This window comes from Amphibalanus amphitrite, unplaced genomic scaffold, assembly GCF_019059575.1.
Source record: "Amphibalanus amphitrite isolate SeventyFive unplaced genomic scaffold, NRLGWU_Aamphi_draft 001960F_arrow, whole genome shotgun sequence".
In the NCBI taxonomy this organism is placed as follows: domain Eukaryota; kingdom Metazoa; phylum Arthropoda; class Thecostraca; order Balanomorpha; family Balanidae; genus Amphibalanus; species Amphibalanus amphitrite.
In genome coordinates this window covers 52,251-75,170 of record NW_024883453.1, presented here as the reverse complement: position 1 = coordinate 75,170, position 22,920 = coordinate 52,251, and the positions used below count along the sequence as shown (strand labels likewise).

The window sequence follows — 22,920 nt, the reverse complement described above, 5'->3', positions numbered from 1 at the left end:
ACACGACGCACGTTTTGTCACCCGTAAGTCAAATGATAATGTGTGGCTACAATGGTGGGGTAGTACACGAGAGGACGATCCATCCCGTGCCTTCTTATCTCGCTGGGATAGCCACAATAAATGACAAATGTGCTGCTTTCTCCTCTCTTGGTCCCAGAGACAGGTATATCTTCTGCATCACATCCATTTGGGGTTTATCACTGGGTGTTCGGAGAAGTCCAAGGGAGAGGAGCCGACCAAAGCAGAGGAGAAGACGAGAGACGAGCAGAGCCGCTGAGGAGCTGAGAGCGGGGCCAGAGGGGCCTAGCGGGCCCGATCCGTCCCGGCCCGGGTACCTGCTCCGCCGCGCTGATCTGCCATTGTGCTGGCGTCGGCGGCGCCGCCCATTAGACTGTCGGTATTGTCGGCGCCATTGTGGCGCGCGGCCCGTAATGCGGCGCTGATGGCGCACTGGTGCGGATTAGCGCGCGCCGGACGGCAGCGTCATCAGGTGAACTGTGCTGGTGCGGCAGCGCGCCGAGCCGACCGCCGGCCACAGCGCGGGGCAGTTTTTAATAACGGCGTGCGACCAGCCGGAAAAGGCTCGGCGAGGAATGCTGTGTTGATCAGGATTAGACATTAGGCGTCTATATATAGCGCTGCGTGGCATGGCTACTGTGATACGAAGAGAATGAAACCATTAGGTCGGCTTATTTAGATCGTAAAAAAACAAATAATCAAAAACCGCTCGTAGCACTGAACTGCATATTTCCAAGGGCGCAGTTTCAGTTAGCAGCTGATGTGACTCAATGTTGGGCGCCGAAGCATTTTGTAGAGCTTCGGTCGAACGTCACCACGGAGCTTTATCGGGAACCTGTCTCAGTTATGACAGGTCAATGAGTCAGAGAGGATCGACGTAGCCGCATGCACCAGTTGGGGTCGCGTTAGCAGATTTTTTACTGGTTTATTGACATTTTTTCATGACGAGCTTTAATTTGTTTTATCTTTATTTATCTTATTTGTTTACTAGCGCCATTAAACGCAAATACACTGCCAAGAATCATTATAAGCGGATTTTGCGTTGAACATCGACCGTAAGTCCTTTTTTTCATGCACATTTACTTTCGTCATGCTCCCGGGGTAAGCGTCTGGCGACTGTCAGTATGAGCTATGTGCCCATGAGCCCCGTGTCACCACCACCAGCGCTGACTGAGTGTGCCGCTCTGCTCCGCCAGTGGATCTCATTCTGGATCAAACCGGAGGCGGCTCCGGCGCGTGTGACCCTCGGCGTCACCTCGCTGCTGACCCTCTCCACGCAGCACGCCAAGTCGCAGTCGGCCCTGCCGCCCGTCTCGTACGTCAAGTCCATCGACAGCTTCATGAACGCCTGCACAGTGTGAGTGGGACAGAGGAAGGGCGTTGGAATTGGGCCGAGAAAGGAGATAGGGAGTGGACAGAAGAGGGGGGTACAGTGTGACAGGGTCAGAGGAAGGGCGGTGGAGGTAAACTGAGGAGATAAAAGTGTGAGTGGGCAGGGGAAGGGTGGTAGGTGTCGGTAAATATTCGATTTTTTTTGCATAGGAAGTTTTTAAAAGAAGGTATTGTTATCCCCATTGGAAATTCTTCGCTACGAATAGAAAGTGGAGGCGGCGGATCGGTCCTAAGGAGGATTCAGCCGGTCTGAGGAACGTGACCGTGGCATGAGAAACGTGTCAATGGCCTCAGGAACGGACAGGAGAGCGCAGCAGCTTTTCCATCCGTGCCTTATTGTAGACGTGCCGGCATGTCAAATGAGAACGGCTTATTCCTATTTAAAGTTGTAGCTGCTGTCTGTCCATGACGGTACATGCACGATGCTACCGCCGTGCTGTGTTAGCCCTAACCTAATGTCTCACTTTTGTGACGAACCCCGCCGGCTGCGTGTCTCCCACACCTGTGATTGTCCCGTGCCGTCCTGTCGGCAGGTTCGTGTTCCTGGCGCTGATGGAATACGCTCTGGTGAATATTGTGCTCGGAGACAGTCCCGAGCCGCCGTCCAAGCCGGGCGCGGGCGGGCCGGGTACCAGCGCCGGCGAGCCGCCCAGGCCCGACAAAATCTACCACCTGGCCGCTCGGGTACGTTCTTACTGAACTGGAATTCAATAATTATCACCTCGTGATAATTTACCTTCATCACGCTATAACAATTGTACACGTTTGCATTGGAGGACTTGTCACCCCTAAAAACAGCTTGGTGTCGTTTTACATTCGTTTCAGTCGCGTGCGGAACTGGTTTTACGAAGTGTTTTTTTGAGCCACTAAGACCACATTTAGCTGCTCCATTTCTATGTTAGACGTGGGTGTATCATGTCACGTCTCGCCGTCCATCAGTAACTGAATTACAGCGCGTCACCTTTCTCACACTGTATTGGATTAGCGCCGAACGTGGCTCTCCTTTTGGCGACCTTTTCCCGGTCACCGTGCACGTACCGCACAGAGAACGTACACAAAAGCGGCGTCTGGCGGAGCCGTGACATCAAATAGAATAACAAACGCGCTGCCGAAAATTTAGAAAAAAAGAGCTGGCATTGGTAGGCTGGGTCGGTGGCCAACACGTGACCAGAACGAATCGAGAGTCACGAAACCGGAACTCTGTTCTTTCTTGAAGAAAGAATCGAGAGCCTCTGATAAAGTTTGCGATATGAACCAGTGGTATGACCAATGCTCAGATTGTGTCGTTAATTTTTCTCTAGCCTCCTTCAGAGAGCGCCCATTCGCTGACAACTCCTCCCCTCCTCAGGAGAATGCACGCATGCTGACCGGTCGGCCGCCCAAGCCGCCGGGCCTGTCCAAACAGCAGGTGAACCGACGGCGCGCCATCATAGTGGACCGCGTGTCGCGCGTACTGTTCCCAGCCACCTTCCTCATGCTCAACGTCACCTACTGGCTCGTCAACGTGGATAACCTGTAGACGGCAACGGCAACGGCAACTTCAGCAGCCGGAGCGGCGGACGGCGGGCCGGCCGTGCCGCGCGGAGAGAGCCGGACGACTCACAGCGAGCGTACTCGGTTCGGCTCAAGGTGCAATCGTCACCAGCGTAGTGTAAGAGACGAACTTTGGGGTCGCGCTCGATCGCCGATATCGCGAGTCGCGAGTGCACCGTACTTACATATACATCTCGTTTGAGTAAGTCGTTCAGTCGAATGGTGCCGCGTTGGGGGTTAGGTGCGGTTCGGGGCGCCGGCGACCAGACCTGTGCGCTGTCATAGCATGCCTTCTAAATGGCTAGCGACTTTCAGAGCATTCCGTCTCCGTGAGCACTCCCTCAGTGCTTTAACAAATAGTGTATGGTAGTTGTGTGCAGGCATTACTTTAGGAATATACGAGTCGAATCATCGCCAGTCGTAGGATAATAAAAAAAAAACTGTTTGACACGCTTGTGTTTTATTTATATAAAAAATGGCACCGGCACAAGGGACAAGCAAAGCGCAAGAGCTATTTGAACGGGACATATTTCAATTAATACGACTACATTTATGTTCTCGCCATGGCTCGTAAGTCGTAACATTCAGTAGAGTCACGGCCGTGTTGTCAGCGTTACAGGCGCTGATCACTATGGTACAGTATGTACAGTTTTTACAGTCAATGAACACATTGCAGTCGGTATCGCGACACTGGGCGGCCCGCTGGACCCACTCCTGGTCCGCACACATAAGATAGGCGGCTCCAAGAACCGGCAGATCTAGTTTCCTCTCCACACACAAATCAGGAGCTCTCCGGTCGCCACCGACTCGCAGCATGGACATTGGACAAAATGGCCTGGCCTGTCAGAAACAGAGCAGCCAGTTCACCTGCGCTCCATGGAGCAGGTGCTGCTCACGCCTGACTCAGCTCCTCCCAGTCGACATAGCAGGTCCAGTAGACCACGTTTAGTATGACGAACGCCAGCGGAAAGCAGTAACGGGACAGCTGCGAACACACGGACGGCGAGCGGTGGTGAGACGCATTCGGGTCGAGGAGGGATAAGAGGGCAGTGAGATAACTCGAACGCAAACCTACGCGACGAAAGTATACCGCAGTCAATACCTGTTTTACGGAAAAGGGGTTGGTGATGAGAGGTGGAAGGTGGGTGATCGAGAGCGGTAGTCACAATGACACCGCCTTCTAATAAACCTGATCTATAAAGCATTGGAAGTCGTTTCCCTCCTCGCCTAAATGAGATGTCCTGATTTAGCCGCCAGTAAGGTCCGGGAAACGTCTGAAAATATGCCGTACAGCATTTACGTTTTTCAGCTAGTTTTAGGGTCTGAAATAAGTAAGTTAAAATATAAGCGCTGAAAAGTAATCTTACTTTTAAATGGAGTGACAAAGGTTCTTTTAAACGGCGAACTTTGACTTAGATTTCGTCAAATTGCTTTAGTGCTTTGTAATGACTTTCACAGTCAATCCGAAAACAAATAATTACATATGTGTTTCGCTCATTGACAGTCTTCTAAATAAAATGTGTTCAAACATGATAACCACTAACCTTGTCCATGTAAATGGTCACATCGCGGCCGCTTACCATTGACAAACATTCAGGATAGGACGCTCACTGACCTTATCAATATAGAGGGCCACCTCACGGCCGTGGCAGAAGGTGACATACTGCGGCTGCAGCGGCGGGGTGCGGGCCGGACCCCCGCTGAACAGTCGCCGCGACCGGCCCACGGAGGAGCGCTGCCGCGCGAGGGGACAAACCGTCAACGTGCAACATTACAGACATAACTAACTTACGAACACTCCCACATACAAAGATATCCGGGTACTGTTATACTGTCTGTCGGCTAAATCTCTCAAGTCAATTACCGCAAACTTATCCGCCGGAGTTTTTTCAGTAGGTACAGACTTCCGCTCAGCCTATTGAACAGCAGGCATTGCTTCGACTGGGTCTTCTCAGATCAATAAACGCATCCAACTTGGTTTATTTTCCCTTCCAATATTTACTTGCGAACAACAATATTAAAGTCCCTATCTTGTGGTGCTGGCCGCTGGGTGATCTGTCGAAAACTTGAAAACTTGAGGCTCAGGAAGTAGATGTATCTCCAAAAATAGCTTTCAAGCAAAATGTAATTGAAACGAATGGAATAAAAAGCAGCGAAGCTAAGTGACTATTATCTTTATATGAAATAACTCACATTTATATATCGGGGAAGTCAAGAAGCCGGTAGTTTCTAAAAGTTTCATGGGAATGGCTGCTTTATGCCATTTCCTTCCTACGAATAGCAGTACACTTTTCAGAAGTTCGACTTCTAATCAATTAACTTCTAAAATCAAGTTTCTGACTGAAGGTTTTTGTTCCGAGCGGCTTTTCAAGCGGACTGAAGTCCTCATCTAATCTGATTATTGCGTTCTTATTCAGGGACGGCCGACCAGAAGTGCCCGCTCGGAGCTGCCTAACGAACAGAGGTCGGCTCGCGGGGATGGGGGGGGGGCTGGAGAGTCAATCCATAGCTCGGCGACCGTGCCAGGTCGGCGCGACGAGCTTTGACCCGGCAGCGAGCAGCGAACTAGCTCCACACCGGATGAACCAGTTTGCAGTCCGACATTGAAGAATGAACATGACTTCTCAGGTCCGCACCGTTTCAGCCAACTAATCGTGGGTTACGTAAGAGTATTGCGGAAGATCCATACCCGAAGCCAATATCTGCGTTAGTGTATGTGAGTGCTTGTGAATGAGGGGCATATCGCAGTTTTTGCTTTGAATGTGGGATACCAGTTTTATAGCTTGAGCTGCACACAGTTAATGATTTAAAGGCGACAAACTTCGCACGGATGTATGTAGTTACTGTAAGAAGAGACGAACAAAATAGCCTTGTGGATGGCAGCTCTTTGAAGAAAATAGATAAAGCAAAGAGTCCATTTCAGTTATCCGTCAAAAGGTTATGACAGAAGCTGTGGCTGTGTTTCTCCCTCGTCCACTGGCCGGCCCATGGCGACTGTACGGGGGCGGCCGACGCCGTCCCCAGGGACACACCCGGGGCCCGCTGTCTGCCGTCCTCGCCGTGCCACTCAGCGACAGCACTCAGCCAGCAGCTGAGCGCCGTAAGCACCGCCGTAACTCTATGACGGACGCAATATTGGGCCAGGAAGCAGCGCGACCGCACCGACAACATTACAGGCACGGCCGCAAAATGTGGTAAGGGCTTGGTATGGTGCTATGGCAGCGTTATTAACATCAAAGTATGTGGAAACATCTGTGCTTAACTGAAACTTTCACTGTAGTATGCTTTAATCTCGTAAAGCACTGAATGTAATGTCGGAGCCTTTCTTCTTTAGTTGTTGTTTGTACGTGGCATCAAATATCGATGCCTCTTATGACCATATGTAAGTGCATGGCTCGGCTCACCAATGATTTGTCGTCGATGTTGGTGAGGTCCTCGTCTGAGTAGCCTTTCATGGCCTTGGTGGCCACCGGGCCCATGAAGTTGTTAACGATGGCGAATTCCATCAGCGACGAGAACACGAACACGGAGCAGGACGACATCCAGACGTCGATGGCCTTGACGTAGGAGACAGGCGGCAGCGACTGCTGCGACTGCTGGTTCTGCGTGGCTGCCAAAACACATACAGTTACACTAGGCATACACGAATAACTCGGCAGTCGGCACGAAATGGGTCACCATAACGCAGGCAATCACCGCTCTTCGTGACACCGTCTGTTAAGCGGATTGTTTTATAGCCCCATATTGACGGTGGTCTTCAGACTCGGGCCGTAATGGAGAGTCGATACACGACTGCCGTAATAATGGTGTCATTACATCAAACATAACCACATACGTGCAAGCCAGCGCGAATAATCATTTTGTAACTAGCACTCGTTTACACGACATACACCCACTTACTGACTGACTGACTGACTGACTGACTGACTGACTGACTGACTGACTGACTGACTGACTGACTGACTGACTGACTGACTGACTGACTGACTGACTGACTGACTCGCTCACTCACTCACCCGCTCACTCGCTCACTCACTCACTCACTCACTCACTCACTCACTCACTCTCCAACTTACCGAGTGTGAGCAATGAAGTGACACCGAGAGTAACTCGGGCCGGAATCGCCTCCGGTTTAATCCAGAACGAGATCCAGGACATGACGACAATCAGCGCCGACGGTATGTACGTGTGGAAAAGGTGGTAGCCCAGGCGGCGACGGAGATGGAATACCACGGCCAGACAAGTGAAGTTACCTGGGAAAAACAACCATGCATGTTTCATTGTGTATAGCTTCTGAGGAAAATTACCACACAGATGAAGCGACTTTCCCTGAAGACGCGAGACTGGAATGCGCTACGAAATTGCTACGTTTTATTTCAATTTCAGTCCAAAATTAGGCACTTAGCAAGGGATATGTAAGAAGTTTTGACGACGATGTGTCCGTTCGTTTTGACATTAACAATCATCGGCTACAAGAAGTCGAAACGTTTAAGCTATCATGAATATCCTCATCTCCTTACATTGCCTCCAGTACCAAAGCATCGATAATAAGGTCAATTATATCCCACGCAAAGCTCTGATTTCTCGTGCATTTCGACTAATCAGCTGAAATACGAATGCGTCAGGGACTGTAGTATACAGTTAAACGTGTTATTTTTACCAATGGAGTACGCCAAGATAAAGTCTTCGGTGATGTTTTTGCTTAACATTGGAGTACGCCAGGGTTTTATCTTTGGTGCTGTTTTCTCTTACCGGTAGAGTACGCCAGAGTACAGTCTTCGGTGCTGTTTTTGGAAATGTCCAACTGTGGCAGCTCGATCTCGGGGTTCACCATCAGCGGATCGGTCAGATTCCATTTGAAAATCAAGTCGTAAGTAGTGTGCGATACTGAAACATCCAAAAGAACCTTATTGTGTTTTCATTGCCAAAAGTATGAAATATAAATGAAATAAATTGTTCTCAAGTAGGGTAGCCTGGGGCAAGACGCCCCAGATAATTTATTTTGCTACCTAATTTTTGTCCCACATATCCTGGATGGCCAAATTTGTGCTCAATGCGTTCTTTGGACATTTTACTTTAAATTCCACCCCTCAAATTCATTCACTTATGATCGGACTCCCAGCTAGGAAGTGGTTTGTGAAGCAACTGCAAATAGGGCGTTTTGCCCCAACCCCAGGGCAAAACGCCCCACGGCCTGGGGCAAGAAGCCCCATACTCTAGATTAAAGATTAAACATGCTAGTTGACTAAATCTTATATGAAAGGTCCGTTAGACGTTGGGAGGCATGGCACTGAAGTTAGCACCTTCCATCCTATCAGGTGTTCAGCTACGACACTATTGTATGAGCAGGTTTTTCACCTGCCTCATAAGGCCAAATAATAAATTATTGCAATGCAAATGTTAACAAAATATTTCCTTTGCCATCCAGTTGCTGAGAAAAGTACATATAAATGCATAGAAACATACCGTTCGCCAGCTACCGAACATTAGGAAGTGGGTAGTCCGAACAACACATGAGGTAAAACGCCCCATGGGGCTTTTTGCCCCGCGACCTACTGGGGCGTTTTACCCCATCACGTAGTTCGGTCAGAGAACAACGCCTTGCACTCCAGGAAGACATAATTTAACACGAACCAACCCGGCATTATAAGCGTTAGACAATAGTTGTTCAAAATACATAAAAGTCGTTAACTTGATGTGGACGATAAAAGAACGCCATGATGCATAATCTGACAGCAAAACATAAAAATCACTCCAAAAACACATTTTTGGCTATATCTCCCTAAAGAGTCATCACAATTTATTTACAGTCTGCTCATATAATGATCGTATAGTGCACGTTTTATAGAAGAGAGGATGTTTCCCCAGAACCTTGCCAGTTCCGAGAAACATCGGTGAGGCGTTTTACCTCGGCGGGGCGACTTGCCCCGGTCTACCCTACCAACTGCCTATAATGTACAGACAACATGCGTAAATTAGCACAGCTAATAATACTAAAACCTAATGAAACAGCTTTCATTGCCGGCAATGTGAATCTGCTGACAATATAAAGCTAAAGGCAGCCTGAATCTGAAACAGCCTAAATTAAAAATGGAAACGTGGTTCGCTGAGGCCGGGACTTATTCCGGTCTCGGAAAGCGGCCGTTCTGAGCTGAGCGGCTGCTGGCGCGGCGGACGGTCGCCGCGGGCTGCGCTCAGGTCTCTCTGATCCCGAGCCCGCCGGCTGGAGCGCCACTTGAGCACGATCAGCTCGAGCCGGTCCCGGCCGACAGGGCCTGGTCGGGCCCGGGGCAACGAGCCGCCCCCGGAAACATTCTGGAGTGGCCCCAAACAATGGCCACGAAAATTACTGAGCTCCCAACGGCGGCACGAAATAACGAGGCCGCCAGGTTTGCCAAAGACTCTGCCCAGCTTTGAGGTTAAAGTAACTTGTGTCGCTACAAAGAGCGTCTATTTGTGGGAGGAAAAGTGTGTCTATTTTATGCACCCGGACAAAAACTACGCCACAGTAAAGCAGAACAAAGTATTGATCGAAGGGACTGGCTCACGTCCGTAAGAAATACGAGTACTTTTTAGCAACTTAAGATGACCATTAGTTCTAAATTTACATATATAAAAATCAAAACGTCTGTACGTATGTATGTATGTATGTATGTATGTATGTAACGCGTCAGTCACGCTTGGCGGGCTATTGCTCCGGAACGGTGCGGGCTACGGGGGTGAAATTTTTGCGCCGAGTCGGACGCGTGCATCTGTTTGTTGTATTAAATTTTGGTGGGGGTGGGTTCGGTGGTTTGCACGTGGCGGGCGAATCTTTGCGGGATTTTGGGCCGCGGCCGGTTTCGAGCAGACGGCACGCGCCTTAGGCTCAGATTGTTCGCTGCGAAAATGAGGGAAAACAGAGTCGGAGGTCGTTGACCTTTGGCAATGAATACCGGAACAGAGCACCGCCGGCCAGGAGGAGACGCCAAATTTATTCTGGCCATAACTCGGCCGCTACTGGGCCGATTGCAATGAAACTTGATTTATTACGCTGCGCGTAATGCTCGGCACCTAGTTACATATATAAAAATCAAAATGTCTGTACGTAACGCGTCAGTCACGCTTGGCGGGCTATTGCTCCGGAACGGTGCGGGCAGCGGGGGTGAAATTTTGGACATAAGTCAGACGCGTGCATCTGTTTGTCGTATTAAATTTTGGTGGGGGTGCACTCGCCGGTTTGCACGTGGCGGGCGCATCTTTGCCGCATTTTGGCCGCGGCCGGCGCCGATCAGAGAGCACGCGCCGTTGGTTCAGTTTCCTCGCTTTCAAAACTGAGCGAAATCAGAGCCGACAGGTCACTGACCTTTGGCAATGAATACCGGAACAGGGCACCGCCGGCCAGGAGGAGACGCCAAATTTATTCTGGCCATAACTCGGCCGCTACTGGGCCGATTTTATTGAAAATTGACTTATTACGCTGCGCGTAATGCTGTCCCTCTATACTTGGCCGATTTTAATGAAAATTGATTTATTACGCTGCACGTAATGCTGTCCCTCTTTACGCTGCGCGTAATGCTGTCCCTCTAGTTTACATATATAAAAATCAAAATGTCCGTATGTATGTATGTAACGCGTCAGTCACGCTTGGCGGGCTATTGCTCTGGAACGGTGCGGGCTACGGGGGTGAAATTTTCGACGCAAGTCGGACGCGTGCATCTGTTTGTCGTATTAAATTTTGGTGGGGGTGCGCTCGCCGGTTTGCACGTGGCGGGCGCATCTTTGCAGCATTTTGGGCCGCGGCCGGCGCCGAGCAGACGGCACGCGCCTTAGACTCAGTTTCTTCGCTTGCAAAACTGAGGGAAAACAGAGTCGGAGGTCGTTGACCTTTGGCAATGAATACCGGAACAGGGCACCGCCGGCCAGGAGGAGACGCCCAATTTATTCTGGCCATAACTCGGCCGCTACTGGGCCGATTTTATTGAAACTTGATTTATTACGCTGCACGTAATGCTGTCCCTCTTTACGCTGCGCGTAATGCTGTCCCTCTAGTTTACATATATAAAAATCAAAATGCCCGTATGTATGTATGTATGTGACGCGTCAGTCACGCTTGGCGGGCTATTGCTCCGGAACGGTGCGGGCTACGGGGGTGAAATTTTGAACGTAAGTCGGACGCGTGCATCTGTTTGTCGTATCAACTTTTTGAGGGGGTGCGTGCAGCGGTGTGCACGTGGCGGGCGCATCTTTGCGGGATTTTGGGCCGCGGCCGTCGCCGATCAGAGAGCACGCGCATTAGCCTCAGTTTCTTCGCTTGCAAAACTGAGCGAAATCAGAGCCGGAAGGTCACTGACCTTTGGCAATGAATACCGGAACAGAGCACCGCCGGCCAGGAGGAGACGCCAGATTTATTCTAGCCATAACTCGGCCGCTACTGGGCCGATTTTAACGAAAATTGATTTATTACGCTGCACGTAATGCTGTCCCTCTTTACGCTGCGCGTAATGCTGTCCCTCTAGTTACATATATAAAAATCAAAACGTCTGTACGTATGTATGTATGTATGTATGTATGTAACGCGTCAGTCACGCTTGGCGGGCTATTGCTCCGGAACGGTGCGGGCTGCGGGGGTGAAATTTTGGACATAAGTCGGACGCGTGCATCTGTTTGTCGTGTTAAATTTTGGTGGGGGTGGGTTCGGTGGTTTGCACGTGGCGGGCGCATCTTTGCGGGATTTTGGCCGCGGCCGGCTTCGAGCAGAGAGCACGCGCCTTAGGCTCAGTTTCTTCGCTTGCCAAACTGAGCGAAATCAGAGCCGGAAGGTCACTGACCTTTGGCAATGAATACCGGAACAGAGCACCGCCGGCCAGGAGGAGACGCCAAATTTATTCTGGCCATAACTCGGCCGCTACTAGGCCGATTTTATTGAAAATGACTTATTACGCTGCGCGTAATGCTGTCCCTCTAGTTTACATATATAAAAATCAAAATGTATGTATGAAACGCGTCAGTCACGCTTTAAGGGCTATTGCTCCGGAACGGTGCGGGCTACGGGGGTGGAATTTTGGACTAAAGTCGGACGCGTGCATCTGTTTGTCGTATTAAATTTTGGTGGGGGTGCGCTCGCCGGTTTGCACGTGGCGGGCGCATCTTTGCGGAATTTTGGCCGCGGCCGGCGCCGATCAGAGAGCACGCGCCCTAGGCTCAGATTGTTCGCTGCGAAAATGAGGGAAAACAGAGTCGGAGGTCGTTGACCTTTGGCAATGAATACCGAAACAGAGCACCGCCGGCCAGGAGGAGACGCCAAATTTATTCTGGCCATAACTCGGCCGCTACTTGGCCGATTTTATTGAAACTTGATTTATTACGCTGCACGTAATGCTGTCCCTCTTTACGCTGCGCGTAATGCTGTCCCTCTAGTGATATATGATATCCAAATTTCACTTTTGATTCACTGTAAAATTTCACCGAGGTTTTGGGTAACTGAGTAAACATTTGAGCACACCAGATTGGCTGACACATAGGCACTGGCTGACAGAAAACGAATACTCACAGCTCTCGATCATCATTGAACACGATTGAGTGTCGTGTGGATATGCTTCAAACTTCATAGCGCAAGACAGAACCAAAGTTAATCTGCAAAAAGGACAATTATTGTTAGATAATGTCGATAAGTAATTGAACAGGAAGACGAAATGCTGACACTCAAGTCTCAACATGCGTGAAAACTATGATCGCAGAATATGCCGGCCACGAGTCAGACTATTGGTCCTTTAAAGACGATTTAAAGCAATTTAAGAAGAATGGGACTAGAACAGGAGCCGGGTTTTGCGGAGATAAATCACAAACTGTTCGAAGATCCAAAAACTAAAAAGGTAATGTCGTTACGTGCGTAGACGTAAACTACTGCGTTGCGTAAACTACTGCGACAGTGAGAGGGGTACTACAAGCGGCGACAGTCCTCCTTCCTTTATCCAACTCACTTGCTCATGTAGAGTAGCGTCTTGTCCTTGTACAGCCAGAGGTAGTGATTGGGCACCGACATCTCGTGAAAGGTGACCTTCTTGGCGTTCTTGAAGATGCAGTCTGGCCGCCAGATGTTGAGCAGCCAGTTGACGTCGAGGATGCGGTACTCTTCGGTCATGTTCTCGGGCAGTCGGAGCCGGTGGTCGCGCCAGCTCTGCGCCAGAAACACGTCCGCCACGTACGTCTGCCGCAGCCCGAGGCAATATAATCAGTGTGGGTAGTGGCTGTCGTGGTAGGTATGTCATGTAGAAGTTATACTGTGGGATGTGTTCCAGGAAGTTGCGTTCCGGCTGTGTTATGGCTGTACGCAGGAGACCGGGAAGACAAATGACAATACAATACTAGTCATTATTTCAGTGCCGATTAGAAAAAAAAACAGTAAAGTCGACTATTTTTCGGTCGCAAATCCGTAAATAGCCCGGCCGAAACAAACGAAACACATGTGAGACTTAGCACCATCACCATACAGCTTTATCAACGCCTAGGTATATGCGGTGATACTGTGCCGCAATGACCAGTAACTTCACCAGCTGCCACTAGATGGCAGTAGCAAAACGCCTGCAGCCATGCTGTGCCGCAACGCTAAGTAGTTTCACTAACTGCCACTAGATGACAGGAGCAAAACGCCTGCTGTGATGCTGTGCCGCAATGCTCAGAAGTTTTACTAGCTGCCGCTAGATGGCAGGAGCAAACCGCCTGCAGTCATGCTGTGCCGCTATGCGCAGCAGTTTCACTAGCTGCCACTGGATGGCAGTAGCAAAACGCCTGCAGTCATGCTGTGCCGCAATGCACAGTAGTTATACTAGCTGCCACTAGATGGCAGCAGCAAAACGCCTGCAGTTATGCTGTGCCGCAATGATCCCCAAGAAGCTTTGCCTGAGCTTTGCCATCTGGCGACAGACTGCAGGCGTTTTGCTGCTAGCAGCTAGTGAAACTACTGCGCATTGCGGCACAGTAGGTATGACTGCAGGCGTTTTGCTTCTGCCATTTAGTGGCAGCTAGGGAAACTGCTGCGCATTGCGGCACAGCATGACTGCAGGCGTTTTGCTGCTGCCATCTAGTGGCAGCTAAAGAAACTACTGAGCATTGCGGCACAGCATGACTGCAGGCGTTTTGCTGCTGCCATCTAGTGGCAGCTAAAGAAACTACTGAGCATTGCGGCACAGCATGACTGCAGGCGTTTGGCTGCTGCCATCTAGTGGCAGTTAGTGAAACTGCAGGCCCTGCATATATGCTGTGCCGCAAAGCGCGTGCCCGCTGACGGGACTAATGCGACGGAAACGTGCGACTTTGCTCAATAAGCGGTAATTTTGCTGTTACAAAATACAAATGACAATAAGAAAGTGATACACAATAAGACTTATTTCAGTATAGCATAACAATTATAATTCGCGTGCAGCCGCTCCGTCGAGCGCTCCGGTCTGTCGGTGGCCGCTCGGGGTCGGTCGGTCGGCGGGCGCTGCGGCGGCGGCGGCGGTCTGTGCCGTCGGCCGTGCAGCGCGGTCTAATCACGGGGCCGATCGGGCCGAGGAGCACCACTGGAGCACCTCCTCAGCGAGTCTGAATCAGAGCTCGTCGTGTCCGCCGCCGGATTCAGCAGCCGTCAAGCACCCTTCAGAGTCGCTGCCGCTCCGGCGACGCATCGATTCAGCCGGCTACGCGGCGCTCGTCGAGCTCTTGCCCTGCCGCGGCCGTCTTTAGGATCTTTCAGATTGGCGCAACCCACCGGCACGGCCCAAAGCCGCCGCTTTCATCAGAATGGCGACTTTAATATAGAATATCAAAACTTGACCGGCCATAAGAGTACGAGCACGCCCCAGAAAGTCTCAATCCGTAATGGCACGCATTCAGAATAGTGAGCTTGTGACATTTACTATACCTACAAATGATGTATCTTTTATCCTCCTGAAGTGATTTTGCGTTTCGCTCTCTAGAGACGAAATAGTTTGACATGCATCTAAAGCAGCGGCTAGTAAAAATTTCACCGTATTTTCTTTTTAACGATTTTGGTTTACAAAATGAGGGAAATTATCCGGAAATATAATCAATGCAAGAAGAGGCCTTCGGAAATTGGCAACTTATCGACATATTTTTCCTAAATAGGTAATGGTTAAAAACTCTAGACGCACACAGCTCAAAATGCACCGTTTCGACCTCGCCAATTCCACTTCTAGCAAAAAAAGCTTCCACTTTATTTGAATTGTTAAATCTGACATTCCGCGTTCTCTTACCATTGACTCTTCATTGATGGAATCCAAGCTGATGACGGTGACATGGAAATAGACAGTGGTCGGCTCCCCGCGGTACTTGGGTGGCTGGTTCTTGTCGTAAAGCTTCATATTGAGAGGCAAGATGTCCGAAATACCCAGACTGTTGGAAGACTTGCCTCTGAAATCAAGCAATCAGACATGATGAATTCATATTGCATCACTTATCCCAAACCAACAAACACCCAAACCCAAAATAAACCACCAAACCCCAACCCCCCATGGCTGCCCGGGTAAAAGGTGACCTTCCCTGTAACTGCATAGGGCGGCTATCCTCACCAAACCTTTGTCAGTCCCGGTGCTCCCACCGTGTTCTCGCGCTGCCGGGCATCCATTGGACAGCGTGACCAGGGCCTCGTATCATAAAGCGAGTCCGTAACTTACGCCGGTTTTGGGGCTTGTATTACAAGTGCATGTGAAGCGATGACGATAGTTTGAATACTCAAATTTATTTATCTTGCAAGCAAGAACAGAAGGGAGAAGGGGAAATAAATTTATCGCTTCACATGCGCTTGCAATACAAGCCCAAAAACCGGCGTAAGTTACGGACTCGCTTTATGAAACGAGACCCAGTTCCCTATTCCGACTGCTGCCTGGCTGGAAAAGTCTGACGGGACAGAATCCCCCAGTCCCTGCCCCACTCTCTGATGAGGCCAGGTTTCCACCCGTGGTCACCAATTGCATTACGGCCGGCTTTAAATTCTGCTCTGTCGAATAAGCGCTGATCAGCAGACTGCCCGTAATCCGGGAGACGCCATTGTTGCAGAATTACAAAGAACAGAACCACGGGCACAGCAAATTGGAAGACGAGCGGCCGGTCAGAAAGTCCGCGAACGACAAAAGATAAAGGAACACTGTGTGGCTGCTACATTATAAATAGGAATTGATGACCTTTAAAGGGACCCTCCCACCTTAACATTAGATTTGAGTTGAGATAGCCAAAATGGGGTCCCTGGCTCAAAATTACCGGTTTCGGCACTCACAACATCGAGAAATGCCTTAAATCGGAAATATTGAATTTCAAAATTGCAGCATTTTCATTCAGAGGGGCTAATGCATAGGAATACCCCTCTGAATGTGTGACGTCAGCGCAGATATCTAACTATTTTTAATTGTTTGACTAAAACGTTTTGTAGCACGCGGTGGTATATGCTGCTTTGCGCGCAACAAGTGCCGCACTTTCAGCTGCCAAACAATTGCTTCCAAATAAAGTCGCTAGGAACAGCGGAGATCCCAAAAAGTAAACAAAAGTAAAAGTCTAATATCTTGAAAACCGGTGAATATTTTTCGGTGAAATTTGGTAGATATTCGTTTTCGCTCTTTCTGAACCGAGCGACATCACTTTCATGCCAATTCATAAACTTTTTTGAAGGTGGGAGGGTCCCTTTAAAGGCTCTTGCAGGCTGCACTAAGACTATGGTACCTAGCCTATCTACTTAAAATCGTCCCTTAGCTTTCGCCCTAATGAAGGACTTGCTTGATATATCTTACCACACAGTTACTGTTGAGGCTCTATTGTTACATATTTCTTTCTGAGGATATGCATCGACATTTTAAAGATAGGCCAGAATGTGAGACGGGGTATATATGTAAGCATAAATTATTACCGTAAAGTACGACAAGCTCTAGCATTCAGCGAGCCGAGCAGGCAATAAAATAAACAATGCAATAAAAGCGCGGCTACAAGCTTCGGAACCAGCTTAACTCACGGGCTTCGCTTGACAACTGGCAGGGACTGGCAGAAGTTTGATGGGGCAGACAGGGGTTTGGCAACGGCTGACTGGGTGTTCATGAAGGGCGGAGGGGCTTTAGGGAAGGTCGACAGAGGTTTGGTGATGGTCAAAAATGTTTGGTGGGAGCCGAAAGAGATCGAATGAAGTTCAAAGGGGGCTAACGAGGGTTTACAGCTAAACTGCCGGTCCCGTAGCTCAGTTGGTTAGAGCGTTGGACTCCGCGTGGTGAGAGCACGCGTTCCCGGTTATAACAGTCCGGGTTCGAAGCGCGACGGGCGCTCGACATTTATGGGCCTCCTGACAGGTATGGTTGCGGTTGGTGGCAGGCCGTAGCCAGGCGAAGTCAGCGAGGGGACCGGCCGTGCGCGGCTTTGTGCGCACGTTAAACTTTGGACTCTAAATTCTGCCATAGAATCGGAATTGCGCGATCGGAGGGTAGAGGGTAGGGTCATCGCAACAAGCTTCGCTTAGCGGTGGCTCTGTCCTTGTGAATCCTTCCCATCAAAAGGTTCGGACTAAATTTATTTAAAAAAAAAAACTAAACAGGGCTTGGGAGAGCAGAGTACGGAAACTGACTGGGGTTTTGGTGCATGCAGGCGGGAACTGACTGAGGTTTTGTGGGCTGCAGACAGCGACATACTGGGGTTTTGGCGAAGGCAGACGGGAATTGACTGGAGTTTTGGTGCAGGCAGGTGGGAACTGACTGGGGTTTTGTGGGCTGCAGGCGGGGACTGACTGGGTTTTTGGTGAAGGCAGTTGGGAACTGGCTGGGGTTCCGTGGGCTGCAGACAGGGACTAACTGGGGTTTCGTGGGCTGCAGACAGGGACTGACTGGGCCTGGGGTTTTGGTGAATGCAGGCGGGGACTGACTGGGGTTTCATGGGCTGCAGACAGGGACTGACTGGGGTTTGCTGGGCTGCAGACAGGGACTGACTGGGGTTTCCTGGGCTGCAGGCGGGGACTGACTGGGGTTTCGTGGGCTGCAGGCGGGGACTGACTGGGGTTTCGTGGGCTGCAGGCGGGGACTGACTGGGGTTTCGTGGGCTGCAGGCGGGGACTGACTGGGGTTTCGTCATTCGTGGGCTGCAGGCGGGGACTGACTGGGGTTTCGTGGGCTGCAGGCGGGGACTGACTGGGGTTTCGTGGGCTGCAGACAGGGACTGACTGGGGTTTCGTGGGCTGCAGCGCCGGCCGGTCGGACGGCAGGACGATCTCCAGCACGGTATGCCAGCGGCCGCGGCACCACAGCTCGGCCAGCTGCTCCAGCTGCTGCAGCAGGGTGTGACTGGCCTCCGGGTCGGCCGGCGATGGCACGCTGCACGTTTCACCGCCGCCGCTCACCCCGGCGTCATAGGCGTTCAGGAGCTGAGCGTTACGCGTCAGCCGACTGGCGGCGGCCAGCAGCGGAGTCAGGTCGTCCGTCCAGCGGCACGGGCCGGCGCCGTGCTGACAGAACTCGTACGCCAGCGCAGTCAGCTGCGAGGGCACCGGCTCGGGCAGGTAGACCAGGCTGTAACCGCCAAACAGCTCCGCCATAGCCCGCAGAGTCTTCTGCAACTGGCGGCCGACCGCAGCGCCCCCGTCGCTGCTCACGTACACTAACAGTTGATAGAGAGCGCTGTGGTCGCGGAAGCGGTACAGTACGGCCGGAATGGCGGCCAGGTCTCGCACCTTGAAGCGCAGCTGTCTGCCGCAGCGGCGCAAAGCGCTGATGGTGGCACTCTCACTACCTCCCACCATCACAACGTTAGAGTCCTGGACGGGCGGCGGGCCGGCCGACTCGTCACACGGGGCGCCAAACCGCTCCCGCTCGCAAACCTCCTCAGCGTGATTACGTCGCACGCGGGTCTGGAGCGCCAGGCGGGACTCAGAACCCTCAGTCGATGTCCGCAGCCATGGCAGTGGTAAACTAGCACCGACCAACTCTGAGCCTCGACGGCCGGCCAGGGCTATTTCCTTCACCATTGACGGCACATAGCGGTCAGGGTCGGAGTATGGATCATCCTCCAACCAGTCCTGTTCGGTCTCACTCCCACCGAATGGCTGAGGGAGCGCAGTAGCGCCAGTCAGGTGAGCACGCAGCGGCAGCGGCTCTGTCCTCTGGGCGGCCTTCAGGCTCTGTTTGTGCCGGTGCCCGTGGCGTAGAGACACATCAGCCGACAAGGAGCCCTCAAGAGGCGGTCTCAGGCAGTCGGCGGACGAGCAGACCGGCCGGGAGCTCCTCTGTCTGTGCGACCGGTGGTGCCGCAGCCTGGGAGTGCCGGATCGCTCCCCGGTGGATCGGCGGACGGCTTGGGGTGGTGTTCGAGCTGCGGCCGCTTCCCATCCCCGCCACAGGCTCACGGCATGCGGCGCTGATCTGAAACCAGCGCAATCGGCATCAGTCAGGCGCCGCTGGCCAGTGGCGGGGATGGGCCGGCTTTGGCCGCCAGTGGCGGGGATGGGCCGGTTTTGACAGTTTAGTTCAGTGGCGGATATAAGCAGGCTCAAATGATCGTGCCAATCGAGCTGAACGTGTATGCCAGTCCCTCGGGGGGCGGTAACATATTAACGACGAGAACTTCCCGATCAGCGAATGGAGCCAGCCAGATGCGGTAGTGCTTCATTCGGATGGTCGCATTATTCTGTTGTAAGTGAATTCTCGTTACTAAAACTTGCAACCAGGAGGGATATTTGAAACAATCGATATTGACCACGAATGTTCACATTTTCAAAACAGGCGAGCTGTTTTTAGCATACTCTCGATGAGGAGTGGGTAAGTAAGCTCGACAATCACCAGACGCTCCCACGCCGGCTAATAAGCCAGCCCCTCCTGCCTAGTCACTCATTCTAGCGTCCCGTCTGCACAATTTCACCTTGCCGCGCTCCTTCTAAATTTCACAATTTTCGATTTCATTCTTGACACTTGAGGCATCGGCAGTGGCAGTGGCACTTTTTGTCTGCTGCTATCATCCAAAATTGATCGTTCGACACTCCCCTCGCCCGGTGTTCCCTCATCTCTCCCGGCTGTTCCACACTAACACTACTGTCGGATGGCCCTCCGTCCATCGACCCAATAATCACAGCCGCGTTTGACGTCATGTCCATGCTCAGTGCTCATAAGCTGCAGTCGATCGATCGTGGAATGTGTGGTGGCAACAGAGAAGGGCACAGAGCATGAATTTGATATGTCGGGTAATGTCAATACATTAAAAACTCAAGAAACACCTATTGAAATAATAATAGCAAAGGAAAGCCATAGAAGGATAAAACCGAACACACACAAACATGTAAGATTACCAGTGTCACAGATAACAGTAGTACTGGATTGGAAACAGAATATTGGCAGTTGCAGTAAGAGGCCGAATGTTTTTATGCGACGGCGCCAAAATGAGATTCTCGCGTGCTGCTGGGTGGATAATTTGTGTGTTGTGTATTGCAAGAAATCGTCTTTTTTGCGCTTTGTCGTTTACGTTTAAAATCGAAGCTACCAAAATTACTTTCATTTGCTTGAAAATTAAAGTATTTCACTTTTAATTTGATCATTTAGAGGGCACAATGCGTGGTGTTTTCTTTTGAAAAAATTGTGGTGCAAAGCCTTACATACGTATAGGTACATCAACAATGGAGGAGGGGAATGAGCGGTAAAAACCTGCCGTTCTGGCTACAACCCAACGAACCAAGAGGAACAAAAGATTAGAACAGGAGATGTCTCACATGCCACCTATTCGCTTTTCTCACCGAAACATCTCTACGGGCTCAGTGGGTTGGCGCCATGGGTCACCGTGACCGGGCTGAGTGGGATCAGGACTATTCCGCTGTGTGTGAGCTGCATTTCAGAAAGGAAGATTTCGAAGAAGATCGGTCATTTCGCACCGGCATGCAGAGACAGCGCCGTCGGCTCAAGAGCGGCGCAGCCCTGTCAGTATTGACCAGCGTGGATTACGCGATGCCCCCTGTGCACGAGCGGCCAGCGAAACGCCATGGCATCCGCACGCCACTCACACGTGCAGGTTATGAAGGGCCAGACCGATGCGTTTTTCACGAATGACAATATCAGCTATCAGGTGGCAACTACAACTGGTCGAGTGTCCGACAGTTCCTGGAGAATGAGGCGGTACTCCGGGTCACTGGTCACGTTTCAGCCCCACCGACGCCTCCGCCCGAATGGCATCATCACAGCAGGAGTGACAGCAGGATGGTGCTCTTGTCATCCAGGAGCTAGTGGCGGCGGTGGCGAAAGCCACTGAAATGGAGGACCTGGATGACAGCGCCAAGGCCTCCCTGGGACACAGCTCCGGCGCCTTGGCCCGCTCGGCTCTGCGCTCGGCCACCAGGCGTAACAAGTACGGTGCCTCCGCCAGCCTGCTGATCTATCATGGGGCTACGCCGCTGGAGGTACGACTGGAGAAAGACAAGGGAGACATCGACCTCACCGTGAGGATCTGCCAGATTTGGAGGCAACTGCCGAAGACGGAAGCTAACAGGTACCAGCTGCTGGTCTGCGATCAACCAAGAAGTGACGCAGAAATGACGAAGATAGTCGTAAACCGAGATGTCGAACTGACCGGAAGTCGTTTACAATGATAGCCACGACGTCCTTAGGAGCCTCCTTCCAGAGATGTATGCGACGGTTTTCAATCTATTTGCTGGAAAGTGTGGAAACATGGTAACTGATAAGTGAGACAGACACTCAAGACAGCGCTGTCCATCGAAAGTCAGGAAGCAGACACCCCAGCCACTGGTGCAACCCGATCGAGGACCGACAAGAGGCCAAAGCTCAGCAGGGTCAAGAAGATGTAAGGCGGGGAAGTAAGGTCGCTGACGAAATTGGGAGGGCAGGCGAAGCGAAGTGACACTTGAAGGGGTGTTTTGTGACGTTGGTTTGAATCGTGACGTTTGGATGGTTCGTTGTGACAGGACTGGTATCGATTAGCATGTAAATAAAGAGATCAAACTCCCATGTATGTACAAGTACTTTTTGTGGATGAGAGTGAGAAATCATTATAATCAAATCAGTGGCATACGTTCCCTCACCACGGTGAAGAAAGTGTAACCAGCAACGTTTAGTAAAATAAGTTGCCATTATGCAAAAATGCAGCAATAAACACGAGCACGGCTAGTCGATTGCTTCTTTATAAGTTTCATTCACATAAACCAATATTTTTTGTTGCCTGTGAGAGGAGATATCGAAATATGGGCACGATATATTCGGTTCTGTTTTCGGCCTCTTACTGCAGCCACCGGAATCCTGTTTCCAATCCAGTACTACTGTTATCTGTGCCAGTGTGGTCGATAACATACCTGGACGCGCCTCCCATGGTGATGTGCGGCAGCGTGCTGGCAAGCAGAAGTACCCAACCGTACTGCATCTTTGTAGCGACCGGCCGGACGGGTTACCATCTGTGGGTGAAGGAGGAGTGTGATGGAGAGGCACAACGGCATTTTTCGACGAGGTGTGGCAAAGGGGCCAAACATCAGCCCTCTCCTCCCTACCGGCAGAGCGACACACGGGTCGTGACAGTACCGCAAATACAGAGGCAGTGCTTGTATGCATCTTTATCTACATAACCCGTTATGGTAATTGAACTGGAGCTCGCAGGGGTAAGCGTGGTCGCCAACGTTAGGTAGACTGACAGCTGAGCCTTGGCGGGATCGGACTAGTTACCTCCATGGCAAGACAGTGCCCCCGTACTGGGGAGCGTTATCGAAACACATGAAATGAAAAACGAGAAATGATCACTAGCGGAAAGAGGCAGAGAAAACGAGAAGAGATATGGGAAGGGGAGAGAGCGAGGGAGAGAGGGGAAAGGAGAGGAAAACGAGGAAGACAAACAGGGAGATCATATAGATCACAACTAGAACAGAAGCCACAAGGTTTACGGCTGCAGCCTTCTCTCACCTGATTCCGAGCCCGCCGCGCCGCTCCTGGCTCCTCACACAGCGTTCCGTGCCGGTCACACCGCCGGCAGCGGCCCGGGTCGGGGCTTCGG

General features: G+C 51.2%; 2 protein-coding genes across 2 annotated transcripts in view; one reads left to right on the top strand and one right to left on the bottom strand.

Annotated features, from left to right (window-relative positions):
• The window catches only part of LOC122375928 (neurogenic locus notch homolog protein 3-like), a 15,310-nt gene extending 11,917 nt beyond the window's left edge, over positions 1-3,393 (top strand). The window contains exons 4-6 of the mRNA XM_043355512.1: positions 1,215-1,375; positions 1,944-2,094; positions 2,759-3,393. Coding sequence (XP_043211447.1) covers positions 1,215-1,375; positions 1,944-2,094; positions 2,759-2,929 — 483 coding nt within the window. The 3' untranslated portion in view covers positions 2,930-3,393. The remainder of the gene's footprint in view (positions 1-1,214; positions 1,376-1,943; positions 2,095-2,758) is intronic.
• Positions 3,385-22,920, bottom strand: LOC122375929. Its single transcript, XM_043355514.1, has 11 exons — positions 22,830-22,920; positions 22,232-22,330; positions 18,114-19,307; positions 15,180-15,336; positions 12,906-13,132; positions 12,476-12,558; positions 7,696-7,830; positions 7,020-7,196; positions 6,348-6,553; positions 4,559-4,678; positions 3,385-3,928 (listed from the first exon to the last, which is right to left on the bottom strand). Exons 2-11 carry the CDS (start codon positions 22,297-22,299, stop codon positions 3,836-3,838), a joined length of 2,460 nt encoding a protein of 819 aa, XP_043211449.1. The 5' UTR covers positions 22,300-22,330; positions 22,830-22,920; the 3' UTR covers positions 3,385-3,835.

Excerpts from the sequence above, each read along its gene's own strand:
- LOC122375929 (XM_043355514.1), bottom strand. The coding sequence starts at position 22,299 with ATGCAGTACGGTTGGGTACTTCTGCTTGCCAGCACGCTGCCGCACATC. Across the intron at positions 6,554-7,019 it reads CACTTCATTGCTCACACTCG|CCACGCAGAACCAGCAGTCG; the intron begins GTAAGTTGGAGA and ends GTGTTTTGGCAG. Across the intron at positions 4,679-6,347 it reads ACATCGACGACAAATCATTG|CGCTCCTCCGTGGGCCGGTC; the intron begins GTGAGCCGAGCC and ends CTCGCGCGGCAG.